Source organism: Carassius gibelio, chromosome A25 (genome assembly GCF_023724105.1).
Source record: "Carassius gibelio isolate Cgi1373 ecotype wild population from Czech Republic chromosome A25, carGib1.2-hapl.c, whole genome shotgun sequence".
Lineage (NCBI taxonomy): Eukaryota > Metazoa > Chordata > Actinopteri > Cypriniformes > Cyprinidae > Carassius > Carassius gibelio.
In genome coordinates this window covers 4,646,854-4,665,435 of record NC_068395.1, presented here as the reverse complement: position 1 = coordinate 4,665,435, position 18,582 = coordinate 4,646,854, and the positions used below count along the sequence as shown (strand labels likewise).

Sequence of the window (18,582 nt, the reverse complement as noted above, 5' to 3'; positions counted from 1 at the left end):
TAAGCCCTTTTGGTGGAGAATTGCACCATGGAAATCGATTGCAGGGCAGCTTTTATTGCAGTGTTTGTGGCATTACCTAATTTGAATAATTTGTTTAGTGAATCAGGCACTGAAGAGCATCTGCAAATAAGCAACAGAAAATCAGTACTATTTATATATATGACATTTTAGTGTGTATTATCTATTGTATCTATACGTTTCAGCATTGATTTGTGTTAGTCAAAGTATTGTCTACAGTATTATTCCAAACCTTACATGGTTCTCTCTCTCTCTCTCTCTTTCTTTTTTTGTGCAGTTTGGCCAAATAAAACCCTTCTCAAAGAGTGGAGAACCTCTCAGCGAATTATGAATGATAAACAAGATGACCTCCTCCCTGATGCAGCAGACGATGAGAGGTCCTAGGTGGAATCGGTCCCTGTCCGACCCATTGTTTGTGCTGTCACTGGCCCTGCAGCTTCTGGTGGTGGCTGGCCTGGTGCGAGCCCAGACATGCCCCTCGGTCTGCTCTTGTAGCAACCAGTTCAGCAAGGTAATTTGTACGCGACGTGGCCTTCGAGATGTACCCGATGGTATTTCCACCAACACAAGGTACCTGAACCTTCAGGAGAACCTCATCCAGGTGATCAAGGTTGACAGCTTCAAACATCTAAGGCACTTGGAGATCCTGCAGCTCAGCAAGAACCACATCCGCAACATTGAAATCGGCGCTTTCAATGGGCTGGCCAACCTCAACACTCTAGAACTCTTCGAAAATCGTCTAACCACAATCCCCAATGGGGCTTTCGAGTACCTGTCCAAACTTAAAGAGCTTTGGTTGAGGAATAACCCTATTGAGAGTATACCCTCTTATGCCTTCAACCGCGTACCATCTCTGCGAAGGCTGGACTTGGGTGAGCTGAAAAGGCTCTCGTATATCTCAGAAGGTGCCTTTGAAGGCCTCAGCAACCTGCGGTACCTGAACCTGGGCATGTGCAACTTGAAGGAGATCCCCAACCTCATTCCACTTGTTCGTTTGGATGAGTTGGAGATGTCAGGAAACCAGCTGTCTATAGTTAGGCCAGGGTCTTTCAAAGGCCTCGTCCACTTACAAAAACTGTGGATGATGCATGCGCAGATCCAGACTATTGAAAGAAATGCCTTCGATGATCTTCAGTCCCTTGTGGAGCTCAATTTGGCCCACAATAACCTTACCCTTCTGCCCCATGACCTCTTCACCCCACTACACCACTTGGAGAGGGTGCACTTGCATCACAACCCCTGGAACTGCAACTGTGACATCCTCTGGCTCAGTTGGTGGCTAAAGGAAATGGTACCGGCCAATACCAGTTGCTGTGCCCGCTGTGCATCACCTACCAGCCACAAAGGGCGCTACATTGGCGAACTCGACCAGAACTATTTCCATTGTTATGCACCGGTGATCGTGGAGCCACCAGCAGACCTGAACGTGACTGAGGGCATGGCAGCAGAACTCAAATGTAGAGCAAATTCGTTGACCTCAGTCAGCTGGATCACACCCAATGGGTCCATCATGACGCACGGGGCGTACAAGGTACGCATATCCGTGCTCAATGATGGGACTTTAAACTTTACCAACGTCACAATGCAGGACATGGGAACCTACACTTGTATGGTGAGCAACTCTGCAGGCAACACGACAGCCTCGGCTACACTCAACGTGTCCTCAACAGAGAACAGCAGCTTCAGTTACTTCACTACAGTTACTGTGGAGACTACAGAAGCGGCACATGATGAGGGCTACCCTACGGTACAACCGAAGGGTGGCCCTACTCCTTCTTCTGGAATATGGGACACTTTACCACCTTCCTTCACCACCACCACCACCACAACAGCACGGACACCACTGTCCACCAAGGCTACCGACAAGACCTACACAATCCCTGTCACAGCCCTGATTGACGGCTCACTCAACACCTTGGATGAGGTCATGAAGACTACAAAGATCATCATAGGTTGCTTTGTGGCAATCACCCTGATGGCCGCTGTCATGCTGATCATATTTTATAAAATGCGCAAACAGCATCACCAGCAGAACCACCATGCACCGGCACGAACCATCGAGATTATCAACGTGGATGAGGATTGTGTAACGGGTGGACCTACAATGGAGGGCCACCTCACCCTTGCCCCACTGGAGCATGAGCACCTGAATCATTACAACGCCTACAAGACTGCGTACAGCCATGCCTCCACCATCAATTCTATACACAGCTCTGCCCACGAACCTTTATTAATTCGGGCTAGCTCAAAAGACAATGTACAAGAAACCCAGATCTGAACTGCTTTTCATAATGGGGATTAAACAAAGAAAAAGAAAAAAAAAGACTTCTAAAACTCTTAAGGAACAGTAAGTGACATATCGATTTTGAAGATTGTCAAAAACAAAGACACAGTAGCCCCATGCAAGACGTATGAGTAGGATGTGGACAGGTAGAAAAGGACATTGGGAGTTGAGTGTACGGCAACAGTTTCAAAAGTGTCTTTACATAACAGAAGTTATTTATTTAAGGAAAATAACTATTGTGGTTTAATCAAGAAAAGATGTAATCTGCAATTATTTTTTTTCCAGCTATTATTTCTTATTATTTGTAATGTTATTTTAAGGGTTGTTGGTTTACTAATATGCTTTTAAACTCTGTTTAAATCTGTTTCTCTGTATGTGAGGACCCAAGTCATTTTCAGATGAAACTTTCAATCTTTCTGAAATCTCAAGATTCCCATTTAACGGTGATACTTTTAAAATCTTAGGTTACAGATTGTCATATTAGAAAACTTCCACGCAATAATTGTTTAAATTGACCATGTTCATTCAAAAATAATTAATTTCTTGACTCTCCTCAATTACTGGTATTAGGCAATATAACATTATTTAGTTATCCTTGCTGAAAATGAGGATTTTAAATCATATCAGGCCAGTTTGCTGGTCATAGTCGGCCTCCAAGCCTGGTCAGGTCCATCTGTTTGCTGATTTTAGGGTGGTTTTGAGTACTTTAACTGAACAGGCTGGAACAGAATTGTTTGTTTTTTTTAACAGGGATTACAAATTAGATGCAGATGTATACCTGGCTTCCCCACCCTAAAATTTAGAACAAGGAGCCCTGGAAACATGTCCCCATTTAAAACCGGACCAAATGTCAAGAACACTTGACTATTTGATGCATGCAGGGCAATTTCAAATAATTTATTTGCTTGGACCAGAAGATTTATGGATAAAGTTAGCATTTTGGGATGGCCCACATGCTCTTAAATAGATGTTGAGGCATCGCAAAACTTCTTAAAACAGTTTTTTTCTTCTTTCTTTTTCTGCATTTTCATTCTCACATAACATAACATTGTGTGTTCCTGTGGCATTTCATCCTTGATACCGTACTAAAGTTTCCCAATACTCATGATGCAGATGCAGATGCAGCACACATAATGCAGCTGCAGCACACTCATTCTATGCCATCCTATTCTATAAGGGCAGGGGGATGAAGATTGTAGTCATTTATTTGAAAGCTGACAGAGTGGAAATGTGTCAAAAGCATAGAGCTGGTACTGACGTAGCACCATTTCCATTTCAATCCATTTGTCTTGGTGCTCACCATGGATACAGTTGACTGAATTCATTCTGGAATGGTCTAAAAGCTGGGCATTGAACCCTAAATAAGTGGGCAAAGTTGGTGCAGCTCAGATCTAAAGCTTCCAAAGATGCCACAGGTGTGTCTTTATAGATTGTGAACCGATTGTGTTTTTCCCCTCTCACTATTTCTCTTTTTTTTTGCTGGATTTCTTTCATGTTCTATCTTCCATCATTCTGCACTGTCAATCTCTTTAGGCAGTTATGCAATTCTTATAAAACTTTTAAATCATATTCAGTCACTTTAGTTTATTTTCGTTACAGACAGAGGAAGATACATCCATCTTCGGCTTTACACACGCAGTAGCCTTCGGCTGCAGGGGGAATGACTTGATATTATGAATTAATTTATGAAATCAGAATGGACGGAGACGGTCACTATAGCAACTAATGACCTTGGACAGGGTGGGGGGTGCGGGCAGGGGGTAGACGACAGACATTGGCTTGACACTTTAAATATATGAGTAGAGTGAGTCTGGGTGAAAGAGCCAAAGTAGACTCATTTAAAGTGCATCATTTTAAATGTTAAGCAGTCTAGGGGTCTATAGGTAATATGAAATAATCCAATAAACCTGTGACATTTTATTCAGATTCATTGCATTTTGTTTTGGCTGTTCATAATTCATGCAAATCACACAGGGGACTGTCAAGGAGATTTTTCTCTTGCATTTCTGGTCTTAATAGAGATGCCGACGGATACCATGTGGCATTTGGTGAACTTTTCCATATCATATTTTGATCACACAGCAGATGCACTCTAATTTTTTAAAGATCTGATGCAATTATGCTTGTCAGCTTTGCTATTTCAGATCATTACAAAAAAGTTTTTGAGGGTACCTCCTGCCCACTAGAAGCAAAGGCCATCTGGTACATTTTCTAATCAAGAAATAAAAGTGTGCAAAAAAGACTGTTCTTCATCTGAATATGCTGCTTTTTCAAATTTTAATTAATTTCCTTGTCTTTCTGAATTTAGTTTGCATTATCACTGAAGTTGATATCAACCTCAACATATAGCGAAAAATGGAGTTTAGCACAAAAGTAAACCAAGTCATTGTTTTTTTTTTTTTTTGCATTCTATTTTTTTTAAGAAATGTATTCATTCTCTTACTCTCATTATTTTTGGAAAAGGTCCATGTCGTTTTTTATAATATTATCAATTTTTATTATAGTTTTTGTTATTTTTCAACTTACTGTGATTTTATTTATTTTTTCTGTATGTTTGTTCAGTCCCATCATGCATCTGTGTTTTGGGTTTCAGTTTAGGAGTGAATGAGATGCTTTTCTCTCCGTTTCACGTAACTACTTTCTGTTCGTCTCTGAGAGGGAATGCTGTTCTAGTGGTAGATTTCTACAAAAATAAATTTTGAAAATAAAACTTAAAAAAAAAAAAAAAAAAAACTTTTTAAATTTTAATTTTACATGTGCCAACCTGTTCTAATGAAGAAAAAAAAAGACAAGATCGAGAGAGAGAGAGAGCGAAATATGCTGTAAAAGAAAACTGGGTTGATTTTCATGTAAACATTATTTCATGACCTTTAAAAAAGATGGAGATCGATTATAGATATCAGAGTTTGTAGTTCATACACGAAATAAGGTTACAAATAAACATTGTCTTTTCTTTATCGTCTCTTTTAGTTTTCTTTCACTAAGGTTTATTGTGTCAAAATGAGAATGATAAATGTCAATATTAATAACACTGTCTTGTATTTTATATTCCACATTTCAGCTTTGGAAAAACATATTTGTGTATGTTTTAGTGCTTCGAAACAACCACATCATGCTGTGAGTGAATGGATGTTTTTCATTGATAGGCCGTATGTAGTGTGTGACTGGCTCCACCAGTTGTTTTTTTAGTTTTAGACAGTATTAGAAATTGGTGAATTGATAAAAGACAGATGAAATGTTTCCTCCTTTCTGATCTAAAGCAGCTGGACGTAGTGCATGCTGCAGTATGAATACATTTCACTGACTGCCTCATTGTGTTCGTCGATGAGCACCGCGGTGCTGTTTTCCAGTGCTGTGCTCAGAGACAAATACCTAAGAGATGAAGCTCTACTCATTTGAGTCATGCCTGACTGTTTTAATGAATATAATTGCGATATTTAAAAGCAGAGAAGGAATATCTGTTTGGATCGACATCAAAAAGAGACTTATATTTTACTCATATTTATTTTAGCAGTGTTTTATTATAGTATTTATCAAATATTTATCACTAAAATAAAGTAGCATTAAATCACTTTTGTATTTAATCATTTAGCAGATAATGTTAGCAACATTAGCAATGTTGCAATAGCAAGTTTTGGGAATAAACTTGAAAAGCTTGGATGTAAGTTTAATGCAGAGCAGAGACTTTTTAAGTGTGGAAGGACATTTTTGGATATGGCTTTGGGTCTGTATTTTGTAGCCCTTTTTTAGGTCCATGTTGTTGTTTTTTCCTGCTTCACATTGCTCATGTCCTGCTGAACTGACCTAATTATGGAGCAGAAGGCCAACATTTCTCTACAATTAATAATGCTGCATTTTAGAAAAGTAAGCAAAATCACTGTTTAGATTGAATACCAATGTTTGGGTTTAATTCTTGAATATCCTTAAAGTTATGCTTTTGTGTTCCACAGAAGAAAAAATTCGCATTTGGAACGTCATGAGGGTGAGTACATTTATTTCCTTTAAAAGAGAGAGAGAGAGAGAGAGAGAGAGAGAGAGAAGATGTTTTGGGCAGTTTCTTACTAAATCTTTATTCCCTGGGTTGTTGTTCGGCTCAAAGGTTTATTGACTCTAGCAACGGACTGACACATTTGTGCATTCAAATCTTTGCATTTCATTAACAATGTCAAGCAGCTGATGAGAGCAAAGCCATGTTTGCGAAGACAACAGGCACATCCACTCAGAGCTGCACAATTCACTCGGCAGCAATTAACCGCGCGTTTTTGTTTTGATTAAAATCTGCTGTGCGTCCTTTGTAGTGCTGCATACGTTGCATGTTATTGTTCTCTGAACACGTCCCTTGAGTTTTCTGTCTCTCTTGCTCGCTATCAGCCCTGTCTGTGAACTTCAGCTCTGCATCTCCCCGTTGTGTCCTGAACACAGCTTTATGCTGAATAGCTGCATTAAAAAAAAAAAAAAAAAAAAAAAAAGGAAACCGGATGTCCCCCGATACCTCTCAAGGAAAATGTCTGTTTGTATTTGCTCAAAGTGGTTTAAAAACGCTCCAGGGAGTGAATCGCTTACAGTAGCACTTAATAATAAAAAGAATAACCCTGGGTCTGTGGGTCACAGTTATGTATGTGTGCTGATTAAAGAAGGACGCATATGTCCAGGCAAAGTGAGCAACATTTGGCCCCTACAGCCTATGACCACATTACCAGCATGCCCTTGTCAGCCTGACAGAACTGCCCCAGATCTGTGGTGGCTGATCTGAAGGCTGGACAGGTCTGTTTTGCCCCCGTTGCGAGTGGATTGGCCAGAGGGAGTACTGAGATTGCCCTTGTTCAATTTAATATATATATATATATATATATATATATATATATATATATATATATATATATATATATATATATATATATTTTTTTTTTTTTAAGTTTAATATTTTTCTGTTTAAATATTAAATTAATAATATAAAGTAGTATATCACATAACATCAATTTATGAAATAAATTATATTTAATAACATTGTTACATTAACATTAACATTTTAACATTGTTTAATATAATGTAATATAAATTGCATACAATTTAGTGTGTGTGTGTGTGTGTGCGCGCGCGCGCGCGCGTGTGTGTGTGTGTGCGCGCGTGTGTGTGTATATATATATATATATATATATATATATATATACATACAGTACAGACCAAAAGTTTGGACGCACCTTCTCATTCAAAGAGTTTTCTTTATTTTCATAACTATGACAATTGTAGAGTCACACTGAAGGCATCAAGGGCTATTTGAGCAAGAAGGAGAGTGATTGGGTGCTGCGCCAGATGACCTGGCCTCCACAGTCACCGGACCTGAACCCAATCCAGATGGTTTAGGGGTGAGCTGGACCGCAGACTGAAGGCAAAAGGGCCAACAAGTGCTAAGCATCTCTCGGGGAAATCTTTTTAAAATAATATATATTTTATATTATATTGTATGAACTATTAAAGTATATGTAATACAAATAAATGGAAAAAATTAAACAGTTTCATTCAGATTTAATATTTATTCTCTATATATAAATATATATATGTGTGTGTGTGTGTGTGTGTGTGTGTGTGTGTGTGTAATATTTTATTTTATTTAAATGTAACATTTATCAATCAAAATATAAGATAATAGATTAGATTCATATTTTTAACATTATTATAATTTATATATGCACAAACAGTTTTATGTACATTTATATTTTAAATATAAAATATTAATAAGATTTTGTATTTAAATATTAAATATGTGGCGTAAATTTAAAATACATTTTAATAATTATAAATGCTTAACATTATTATTATTATTATTATTAATATTATTATTATTATTATATTTTGTATTTATCACATTATAATTTTTGCTGGCTTTTGCAAATGTACAATATATTGGAACGCTTTAATACGGCAGGTCACAGTTTGTAGACAATTAAAAATATTTAAATATGTATTGTTGGTTGGTCCATTAGATGACCGACATAATCCTGTTTTCATATTTACATTAATGATTTGTGTAATAATTATATGAGCTTCCTCTCCCCTGGTCACAAACGTTAATCACTGCTCTTGGTTAACCAGATCTATTAATCAAGCGAGCAATTAACAGCAATGTGTTGCTCCCTAAGGTAAAACAAATGTCTCACACCACATTTATTTAACTTGTATGCCTTTTGTTTTTTTCTTTATTGGTTATTACAGGTTTTTTTTTTTTTTTTTTTTTTTTTCAATCTTCTGGACTTCCAATTAACTTCTATTTGTAGATGTTAGCGAATTTGAAAGGTGTTTGCAGGAATGCTAGCAGGATTCCACTCTCCCTTCATTAAGAGACAAGGTAATTAGTTTATTCCAGACTGAGCGTGAGATGTGAGAATAATTAGTTCCATCTAATCATGTGGAAAAGTGCTGGAATGGATCCATGGATCTGATCCGTCAGCAAACATTTGACAGACAAACAGAGTGATGAACGAGGGATGAATGAATGCAATTGGCCGATTTAGAGCATCACCACGCCTCTGCAATTGCCAGAACACACACTACAGAACAGATAGTTTCACACACACGCACCCACACACACACACACACACGCACACACACACACACACACACACATGAAAGAACTTTTCAGGTTCTTCAAAATTTTATACAACTTTTCATTCAGTCTAGTCTGGCGTCCTCAAACTTAAGAATCGGAATGAAATCTGGTCCACACTGAAACTTTCAATTATGGCCAAGAACTACCTACTTTGAAAAAACATGGAAAGAAGAAATAATAATAATAATAATAATAATAATAATAATAATAATAATAATAATAATAATAATAATAATAATATTTGGGATCACTTAATGCATTTTACCTGTAAGCAACACTGTATGTACTTATGAATGAAAGAATAAATAAATAACAAAAGTGCATCTAGAGCAAGATATATCTTTTTATTAATTTCTTAATTTTTAAAAATGTTATTGCCATCGTTTATCATGCTTACAAAGGTAATAAAATGGCTTTCTGAGGCAATGAGCAATACAGGGTTAACTATGAACAATGTATCCACTGTTAGACAAACCTCTTTAATGACACACCAGCAGGACGTCTGCTTTTTATGGCTCCTTTGAAGCTCTCCAGACAACTCGGTGTCAACTTATGAATCCAGTTAATAATACTTAGTAAGTAGGCGACGGGGAAATACAAAGCGGTTTTCATAAATGTCCTTTTTATGAGGCAAAACCAGCGCTTTTGAGCATGTTTAATGACTTCTACAGTAAATAATCTATTGCCTCCATACACTGTGACACATTCCCCAAAGCGTTCACTTTGAGGATGTCACGTGGTCATAAATTCGTGGTTCCACTTCAGATCCCGCTTCAATGTATTCGCTACTTGTAATAATGGCAGTAACAAAAGCAATTTGTGAGCACAGATGTGTGAATTTCTGGGAAAACTGTGCCAACAAATGAAGAGGGAAATGCAGGTTTTATAAATTTATGGACACATCTGTGAAATATAACTCTGCTGTAGACTGTAGTGAAACCGACATGCCATGTTTAAGCTGTGACTGTAAAAAACAACATCCAGAATCACGTTCTGAAGGGATACTAGATTTTAGATTAACAATTTCCTGCAACACAGATGCACATTTGTTTAATCTGGTTTATGTGCTGCTCGATTCCATCCTGGAGCCGAGAAGATCAAGAGGAAATTCAAGGGCACAAGAGAGAGCTTCCACAAACCATCTGCGGCCATCTGCTCTCCGGTGAAACCTGACATAGCAACAGACCTCTAGTGGAGTGCAAATGTCAGTTACATTTGCCAGCGCGCCTATGATCTGAATATCAGCGAGTATACGTTGTGATTAAATTAGAAGAAGAACTTCTGTGCATGGCTCTGAGGAACGTCTTGCACTTTTTGTGACTTCTAGGACCTGAAGACAAATGATCATAGAGACATGATGAGGGGGAAAAAGCATTAATTGTTCGCTGCAATGCAAACATCAGTAAAGCACTTTTTTTAAATTGCTATATATAAAAACTGTCACAATATATTTTAGGTAAAAATCTCCATATATATTTATATATAAAAGATTTATCACTGCAATTTAATCCTCGGGAACACATTTTTGTTTAACCTTATTTGATTTTTATCCAATTTTATTTATTTGTTTGTGCAATTTTGTCTTATTTGATATATTTTAGCAAATTTTATGTATTAATAACCACATATACTGTAGTTTGGGAGTTTGGAGCATGAATCATTTGAGTCAGTTTGGAAGATCGGAGGGTGAATCATTTGAGTCAGTTCGGGAGTTCGGAGTGGGTTCGCGAATCATTTGAGTCTGTTCGGGAGCTCGGAGCGGGATCGCGAATCATTTGAGTCAGTTTGGGGATCGCAAATCATTTGAGTCAGTTAGGGAGTTCGGAGCGGGATCGCGAATCATTTGAGTCAGTTGGGGAGTTCAAAGGAGATTCGCGAATCATTTGAGTCAATTTGGGGATCGCGAATCAATTGAGTCAGTTTGGGAGTTCGGAGCGGGATCGCGAATCATTTGACTCAGTTTGGGGTTCGCGAATCATCTGAGTCCGTTTGGGAGTCGGAGCGCGAGTCATTTGGGTCAGTTTGGAAATTTGGAGCAGGTTCGCGAATCATTTGAGCCAGTTCGGGAGTTCAAAGCGGGTTCCCGAATAATTTGAGTCAGTTTGGGGATCGCAAATCATTTGAATCAGTTCGGGAGTTCGTAGCGAGTTCGCGAATCATTTGAATCAGTTCGGGAATTCGGAGCGGGATCGTGAATCATTTGAGTCAGTTTGGAAATTTGGAGCAGGTTCGCGAATCATTTGAGTCAGTTTGGGGCTCGCGAATCATAGCTGTATATGGATAGGCATTTTTAACTAATTTAAAAGCCATTTCTAATTACGTTTTCCACGCGTGTTTAGGTGTGATATGTGAACTCGTATTTTTTTGTTTTAATAATGTGCCTTTTAACAGTATCAAATATATTCAAAAACTAAACAAATCGTGCCTAAAAAGTGCAGGCATCTAGGCTAATGTAAAGTTACATGATGAAGTCACACTAGTGCGCGTGGCATGTGTGCATTTTGAGTGCGTTCTTTCACTGCATTATTCGGTGTATTCAAATGCATTTATGAATGTATGTGAATGATCACAAAATTCAAGATATGGGGGTTAGAAAATGTATATATTTATATCATTTTATGTAGTTAATCAATATCATACGAAGAGTGCCATTTCAGTTTTTCTCCAAAAATCAGCATGATTAAAATGTGATATTATGTTACTACAAACAATAATTTAATTACAAATACAAAATGTTGCAGAATAAAGTAATATATGAATAATAGCCTAAAGAACCCTTTTGCCAAAAGGGTTATTTCTTGTCAATATAGAACCTTTTTAGCATAAAAGGTTCTTTGGAGATGAGTAGAACCCCAATGAACCCTTTTTCTAAGAGTGTGTTGTCATAACATTCACCTTGGAGATTGAAAGTGTTTCTTTTTTGAGACCTCAGGAGCCCAAATTCAGACCCAGAACAATAAAACCGTCAGAAGAGGTGGGAGTTCAAAGGAAGAGTTCTCGTGTGTTCTGATTGGTGGATGATGATGATGAGTGGATAAAGACTAGAACAATCAAATAGTAAGAGATTGATCTGCTCACCTGGTTATGTTCGTGTATGTTTCGACATGGAAAGCAGTTCGGAATGGAACTATCAATATTTTATTTGTTAACAACATACTTTTCGTACCTTATTTTAGTAAATGTTATGAAATTAGAGAACTAAGCCAATAGTAGTGCTGGCTGTGTCATTTGATTTGGATGAGAACTTCCCATTGTGCTTGGGAGTTCGGAGCATGAATCATTTGAATCAGTTGGGAGTTCAAAGTGGGTTCGCAAATCATTTGAGTCAGTTTGGGGTTCGTGAATCATTTGAGTCAGTTTGGGAGTTCGGAGCGGTTTCGTGGATCATTTGAATCAGTTCAAGAGTTCGAAATGATTCAAAAAAAAAAAAAAAAAAATTATATATATATATATATATATATATATATATATATATATATATATATATATATATATATAAAGTTAATGCAAAGCAAAAACTAACTTTTATTTAACCTTTTTTCATTTTTCAATGCATTTGTCTTGAATGAAAATAATCTACATGTCTTATCATTAACATATCAATGATCATGTCTTATCATGATTGTTTGCTAAATACATTTTGCTCTTTTGTCTAGACAATGCTTCCATGGAAGAAAAGAAAACATAGATTTGGAATGAGTGATGTCAGAATACAGAGTTTTAGGTGAACTATCACTTTAAGCCTCCTTAGTCTCCTCTCAAGGTGAGTGTTTGAGTTTACATTAGTGTGTGGTGTGTGCTGGGGCCTAATGTCGGGGGTCCCGCTGTTAGCGACACAAGAGCATTTAGTCATTGTAGACAGGGAGACAGCCGTGGTTGGGCACAAGGACCCTGTTGCTAGATTAATATCCCTTGCAAGATCGAGCTGCAGCACTGGAGATGCCGGGAGAAGAGCTGACTCCACCGCATGTAGCCTGTAACTGGATTTAGGGCCATTTTATGGATATATCACAAAAGTTTCAGTTGCAATGAATTTTAAAAGACTGTACGTATAGATTTCTGCAGGCCCATGTGAGCCACTTTCAGAAGATAACTGCTGCAATATTTTTTGCCTTATCTGTGTGTGGTGTAAATTGTGTGACAGCTTTAGTTTTGCACATGATTAGGATGTCAAGAGAGGCAACACCTCCCCTGATCCTTTTTACTGTACGACTGGAAAACTGGAATGAATGATGAATGAAAACATCAGTTTTATATAATGCTTAAATTGTAAAGGAATAGTTGAAAATTTGCCATACAAGATGCATTTAGCATTACTTGCTTTCCAGTAAGTAAAAAAAAAAAAAAAAAAACAGATGTGTAACAATAGCACAATCACAAAAAAACAGTTCTCTCTCTAAATCTATATTTGTCTCTTTTCTGTCTACTTCAACCTCCTTACAGCATTTGTTTTGAACCTCATGGGTGAAGCAGAGTAATTGATTTAGGAACATTCAGTCCAGAGTTCATTTGGAGATACAGTTCACAGTTTGATTTTTTTTTTTTTTTTTTTTGGCATCAGTTTTTGATATGCTCATATTTTAATTTTCAGATAGGGTTTGTACTAGTCTCTGTCCTACTGTACATTGAAATCGCTGTTACTCATTTCCACATATGAGAAGAGTATTTACACTTAACCCACTTTGAAAAACATGCGCTTTTAGACCAAGTTCTTGCAGTAACATTGTCCTAAATGACTGATGCTGTAGACGTTGCCAAGAACACTCCTTTATCTGAGCTCATATTGGCCTTATGTTTCCCCTGCCAATCAGTCTGAAGATCTTTTGTTAGGAAAATTGCATTTCCCCTAATTCAATTGCATTCAATTTCATCAAGTGTTTTTAAGGCCAAAGGTATACATCCACTTCTTAAAAATCAATTATGTAAGTGGAAAGGTTAAACCCAAATAGTAAATGGTAAAAACACAAAAAAGCCACCACATGATGATTTATCAAAAAGGCCACTCAAATGGAATAAAGGACTTGTGTTTCTTTAAAATAATTGACTTACAATATACGGCATTGATCACTTTTAACACAAAGAGATACCAACTAACTGAAGAATGACGTTTTAGAACCAGCAAACACTAACTGAAAGGACTGGCTTTTAAACACAGGATCATGAGGGACCAAGAAGACACACCTGGAATCAAATTAATAATCAACATGAGGACGAAAACTATGTCTAAAAATGTAAATATAACTATATCATATATAACTACTTTGCTATCATGCTATCATAGGTAAATGCTTGGTTTTCAAGTGTTTATGTTGGAGACTTCCTGCCATTGACCTCTTAGGTCTTCCTGTTACTTTGCTTCATGTTAATTAAACTTAATCGATATCAGCAGAGGGAAAAACAGGAAGCGTGCCATAATATTAAACACCATCAGCGAGATTGAGAACATCATGGCGTTTAATCATCTCTGGCTGCATCTGTTTCAGATAACGCCACATGTATTGATCTGTGTCTGGTGTCCACAGAGAAGCAGTGCAAAATTAATCAGAATCAAAATCAATGCGAAACAAGGTTGATTGGTGGCTAATGATAAATGGAAAACTCTTTGAAAGCATCATGAACAATAAAAAAAATAAACAACTAAATATCACCACCTAGCCTCGGCAGCTGATGAGATCGCTGAGCAATTAAATTCAATCAATAACTCCATTGGGCAAACAGGAAGTGAGCAATTCTTTGAACATTATCACTGGACATCTGAAGAAAGGGATCATGACTCATGACATAATTATTTCAAGCTCAATTTTACCCCGTTCAACACTATTGATTTGTCAACAGAACATTTTGTACAGTCATGCAAAGACCAATTACTCTGCTTGCATAACTTTCATTTAGTTCTCTTCTGAAATAATTAGTTGAGACAATGTGGCAAAAAATAAACAAATAAATAAATAAATAAAATGCAATTTAAGATCTAGTTGCCATAGCAGTCGTGGAAACTCTATAAAATGCGGTTTTGTCAGATATCTTGTTAAACCTGCATGTGCCGGCGATGTTCCAAATGGCGCGAGTCATGATTGTTTGCAAACGAATGACTCTTGACAAAATACTATAGAACCCATTATAATCAGTGATGCGACATGACACGACACGTCAAATTTCCGACAGTACATTGATGCATCCTTCTATTTATGACATGCTGACAAAAAGTTCAAATGATTTGCAGCGGTCGCTTTGTCACGTTCAGGGTAGACAGCCTCAAACTGATGCATCCGGTGTTATGAGCCAGGTTTTTATTGAGTAAAACGATATGATTCACTAATCTTAAATTTGTTTGTAAGTTAGCATATGTTTAAATGATATTCAATGATTCAAACTCGTTATGGAGTTGGCAACTGGCTGCATCCCTGCTGTGAGGTGTTTTCTTTTTCTTTCTTTTTTCTCGGTTATGTCTGAAATGAATCCTAAATCACTATTTGTAATTAAAAATAAATGTTCACAATAGAGTTTTGTTGTAGTTTAATTATTATTATTGAACCTTTCAAACTGTCACATGATAATAATAATTATTATCATCATCATCATTTGGCAACATCAGTTGTAATGCAATGCAGTCTGCTAATACTTTTTAGATTTTTGCCTGAAAGTTGATCAAATGGGAGAAAGAAATCCCACTGACTTACAGTGAACTCAAGTCAAAATATCAATGATTCTTGGGGGTGGACTCTTTTTGACTTGGGCCAGTATGCAACCACCCAGAACACCTTAGCAAGCAGATAGCAGTGCGCTGGCAACCACCCACAGCAGCCTAGCAGCGTGCTAGAACCACACACTTTTTCTTCTGTAAAACTTTGTTAGTTGTTTTTGAATGTAAGCAAACCTCTTTCTAAAATACATAATGCATTATACAATATACATAATACATTACAGAACTGACATCTTGCTTTTTATAATGCATACGTATACTGAGATTTCAATGCAGAGTCAATGCATTTAATCCTCATATTTTATCCGTCTAAAAGAATTTTGTTCAATTTAATGCATCATTGCTGAAAAAAGAAATAATTTCTTTCCAAAAAAATAAATAAATACTAATAATAACAATTTACAGACTTCACACAGTAGTGTATGTATTTTCTTTTTATGTTTTATATGTTTTAGGTTTTGATAGATAAATGAAATGATAATGGTTCATGAGCCATCTAAGGTTTTCATAGGAAACGGCTAAATGTCAGCATCCACTTGATATGATATCCACACTGGAACACTATCAGTTCCACCAGGGGATGAGAAATCCCATCAGAAAAGCCATCTCCACAGAACAGAGCCCTCCCTTTCCTCACAGCAGCTTGTGAAAAACACTGGTATTGGATTAAGGAAAGCAGCCAAAAGGTCAATGGACATACCCCAGCACCTCTTGAAAGGATTACATCTATTGACATTTGTATACACAAATTATATCTAAGTTTTGGAGGATTGAGATGTCTGTCTGGCTGCCAAAAAGATGTGGAGAGAGAGAGAGGGCCAGTTTCAGTCTTGACTGACAGGAGACTCGGTTTATCCAGTGACATGATAGATTGGCAATTGAACTCTGTGTCAAGTCAAAATGATGTGTGAATTTGCCTGTTTAATCTTACAACAGACCACTCACTCACTCACTCACTCACTCACTCACTCACTCACTCACTAAATAAATAAATAAAAATTATATATATATATATATATATATATATATATATATATATATATATATATATATATATATATATATATATATATATATATATATATATATTTAATGCCTAATCCTGTATCGTTTCTCCATCATTATTATTGTATAAATTCTGCTGTTTGTGTACTTTGATATTTTCCCATGATACTTTGTTTTCTATTTGCTCTATTTGCCCAGATTTTTTTGGTCTGGGCTACAGCTGAAAAGATGGTCCCCAGCTGCAAAAACTGTTGTGATTCCATGTGGTGCAATATCTTTGATTCATCCCAAGAAAACAAGCACATTATTTACTAATTCATTGTCCATTTCAGCATATTTGTTGGTGAGACACCATATGTGAAATTTTGGAGGTGAGCAAGCAGAACTTTGTCATGTATCTTCCCCCTTTGTTACTCCTAAAGGATTTACATTATTTATTCACACAGCTCAAAACTCTGGGCCAGGGATCATATCATAACCTTATACATATGTTCAATGCTGACAATGACACATACAGCATGAGGAAACAAAAACAGCCATATGCAGCATGCTTTCAAATATTTAAGCAACATAAAAAAAAACAAAAAAAAAAACAAATCAACTCTATGATTGATATCTATGCATATGCTGTGTTATGAAAAGTTATTTGTTCTGCTTACATTTCTATCTGCATGCTCCAGACATTATCTTCCCTGTAAATATTTCGCACTGTGTGCACAAGATAAACAGCATCTGCAAAATAAACAGATATAGAGGTAGATATATTTTGTTAGTCTCTTGAGAGATGAAATCATGTGACAGCAGACACCATCCATATATTTGAAAATCATGGCTCAGTGCAGTCAGAGTTAACAGTCTATAGGTCCTATATAAGGAGACAGGGGCTGCATTTGATGACCAGGTTTTGAGTCCAGAATACAGTTACACAAATACTCCTTCAGGAATTGCTTATGCACATACACACACACACACAGACACACACACACACAATGTGGAATGAATAAGGTGATATAATCAGACTACTTTTTTTTTTTTGCTTAAAATTAGATACTTAGATAATTAGATAATTAGATTGTGTAGTTGTTGTTGTTGTTTCTCAAATCATTGTCAATATGGGTGTTACGATCATCAGCTGGAGTGCCCGTTAACTCCTACAGAGGGCAGTCCACTAAGGACTCTGGCATCTTCTATTTCCATCAACCACCAGATGTCACCATATCATCACTTGGACACTAGCACCTTTCATTATTTTGCACCACATTTGAACTACATTCCCCATGAGTCACTGCATCACAAATCACCTTGCCACACCTGCACCTCATTCATCAGCCAATTTCCTTGCTACACCTGCACCTCATTTACACACACATACAAGCAGCACAATCGCTCTCACTTAGGGCTGAAACGATTCCTTGAGTAACTCGATTACAAAAAAATTATTGAGGCAAATTCCTCTGCCTCAAAGCCTCTTTTAATTTATTTTAAATCTCATGTCAGGTTCTTTTGCAATGATTTTTTTTTTTTTTTAATGTGACACAATGCGTTAACGTCACCCACAAAGTGGAAGGATATCTGATCTTCTGAATCGAACTGTTTAACCAAACAAAATCACTTTTAGAAAGGCTTCCAACATGCTGTGCATCTCTGGGAGTTTTTTTTTTTTTTTTTTTTTTGAAAACCTATGGATCAGACAAAGACCTTAAAAACAGGCAACAGCTTGGATACAGCTTGTATGAATATGTTAGCCTACTAACAAAAATAATAATAATTATCAAGATTTAAACAGCTTAACATAACTCAATCTCAATTTCTTTACTACTCCCCAGCTTGCAACATTTAGGCAAATGCAGATTTTACTGTTGTAAAGAAACAAGCAAACAAACTATGTAAGTATGTAACCTAAGTCATATTCCATTTTGGCCTATTACACCTATCAAGATGAGCTTCACAGCAGCTCAGAGAGGC

The 18,582-nt window shown here is 36.8% G+C and overlaps 1 protein-coding gene across 1 annotated transcript in view; it reads left to right on the top strand.

The window, feature by feature from the left end:
• LOC127946689 (leucine-rich repeat-containing protein 4C-like) overlaps positions 1 to 5,257 on the top strand; it is a 64,115-nt gene extending 58,858 nt beyond the window's left edge. The window contains exon 3 of the mRNA XM_052543403.1: positions 296 to 5,257. Within this exon, the coding sequence (XP_052399363.1) occupies positions 350 to 2,296 (1,947 nt within the window). The 5' untranslated portion in view covers positions 296 to 349 and the 3' untranslated portion in view covers positions 2,297 to 5,257. The remainder of the gene's footprint in view (positions 1 to 295) is intronic.
• The last annotated feature ends 13,325 nt before the right edge of the window (positions 5,258 to 18,582 follow it).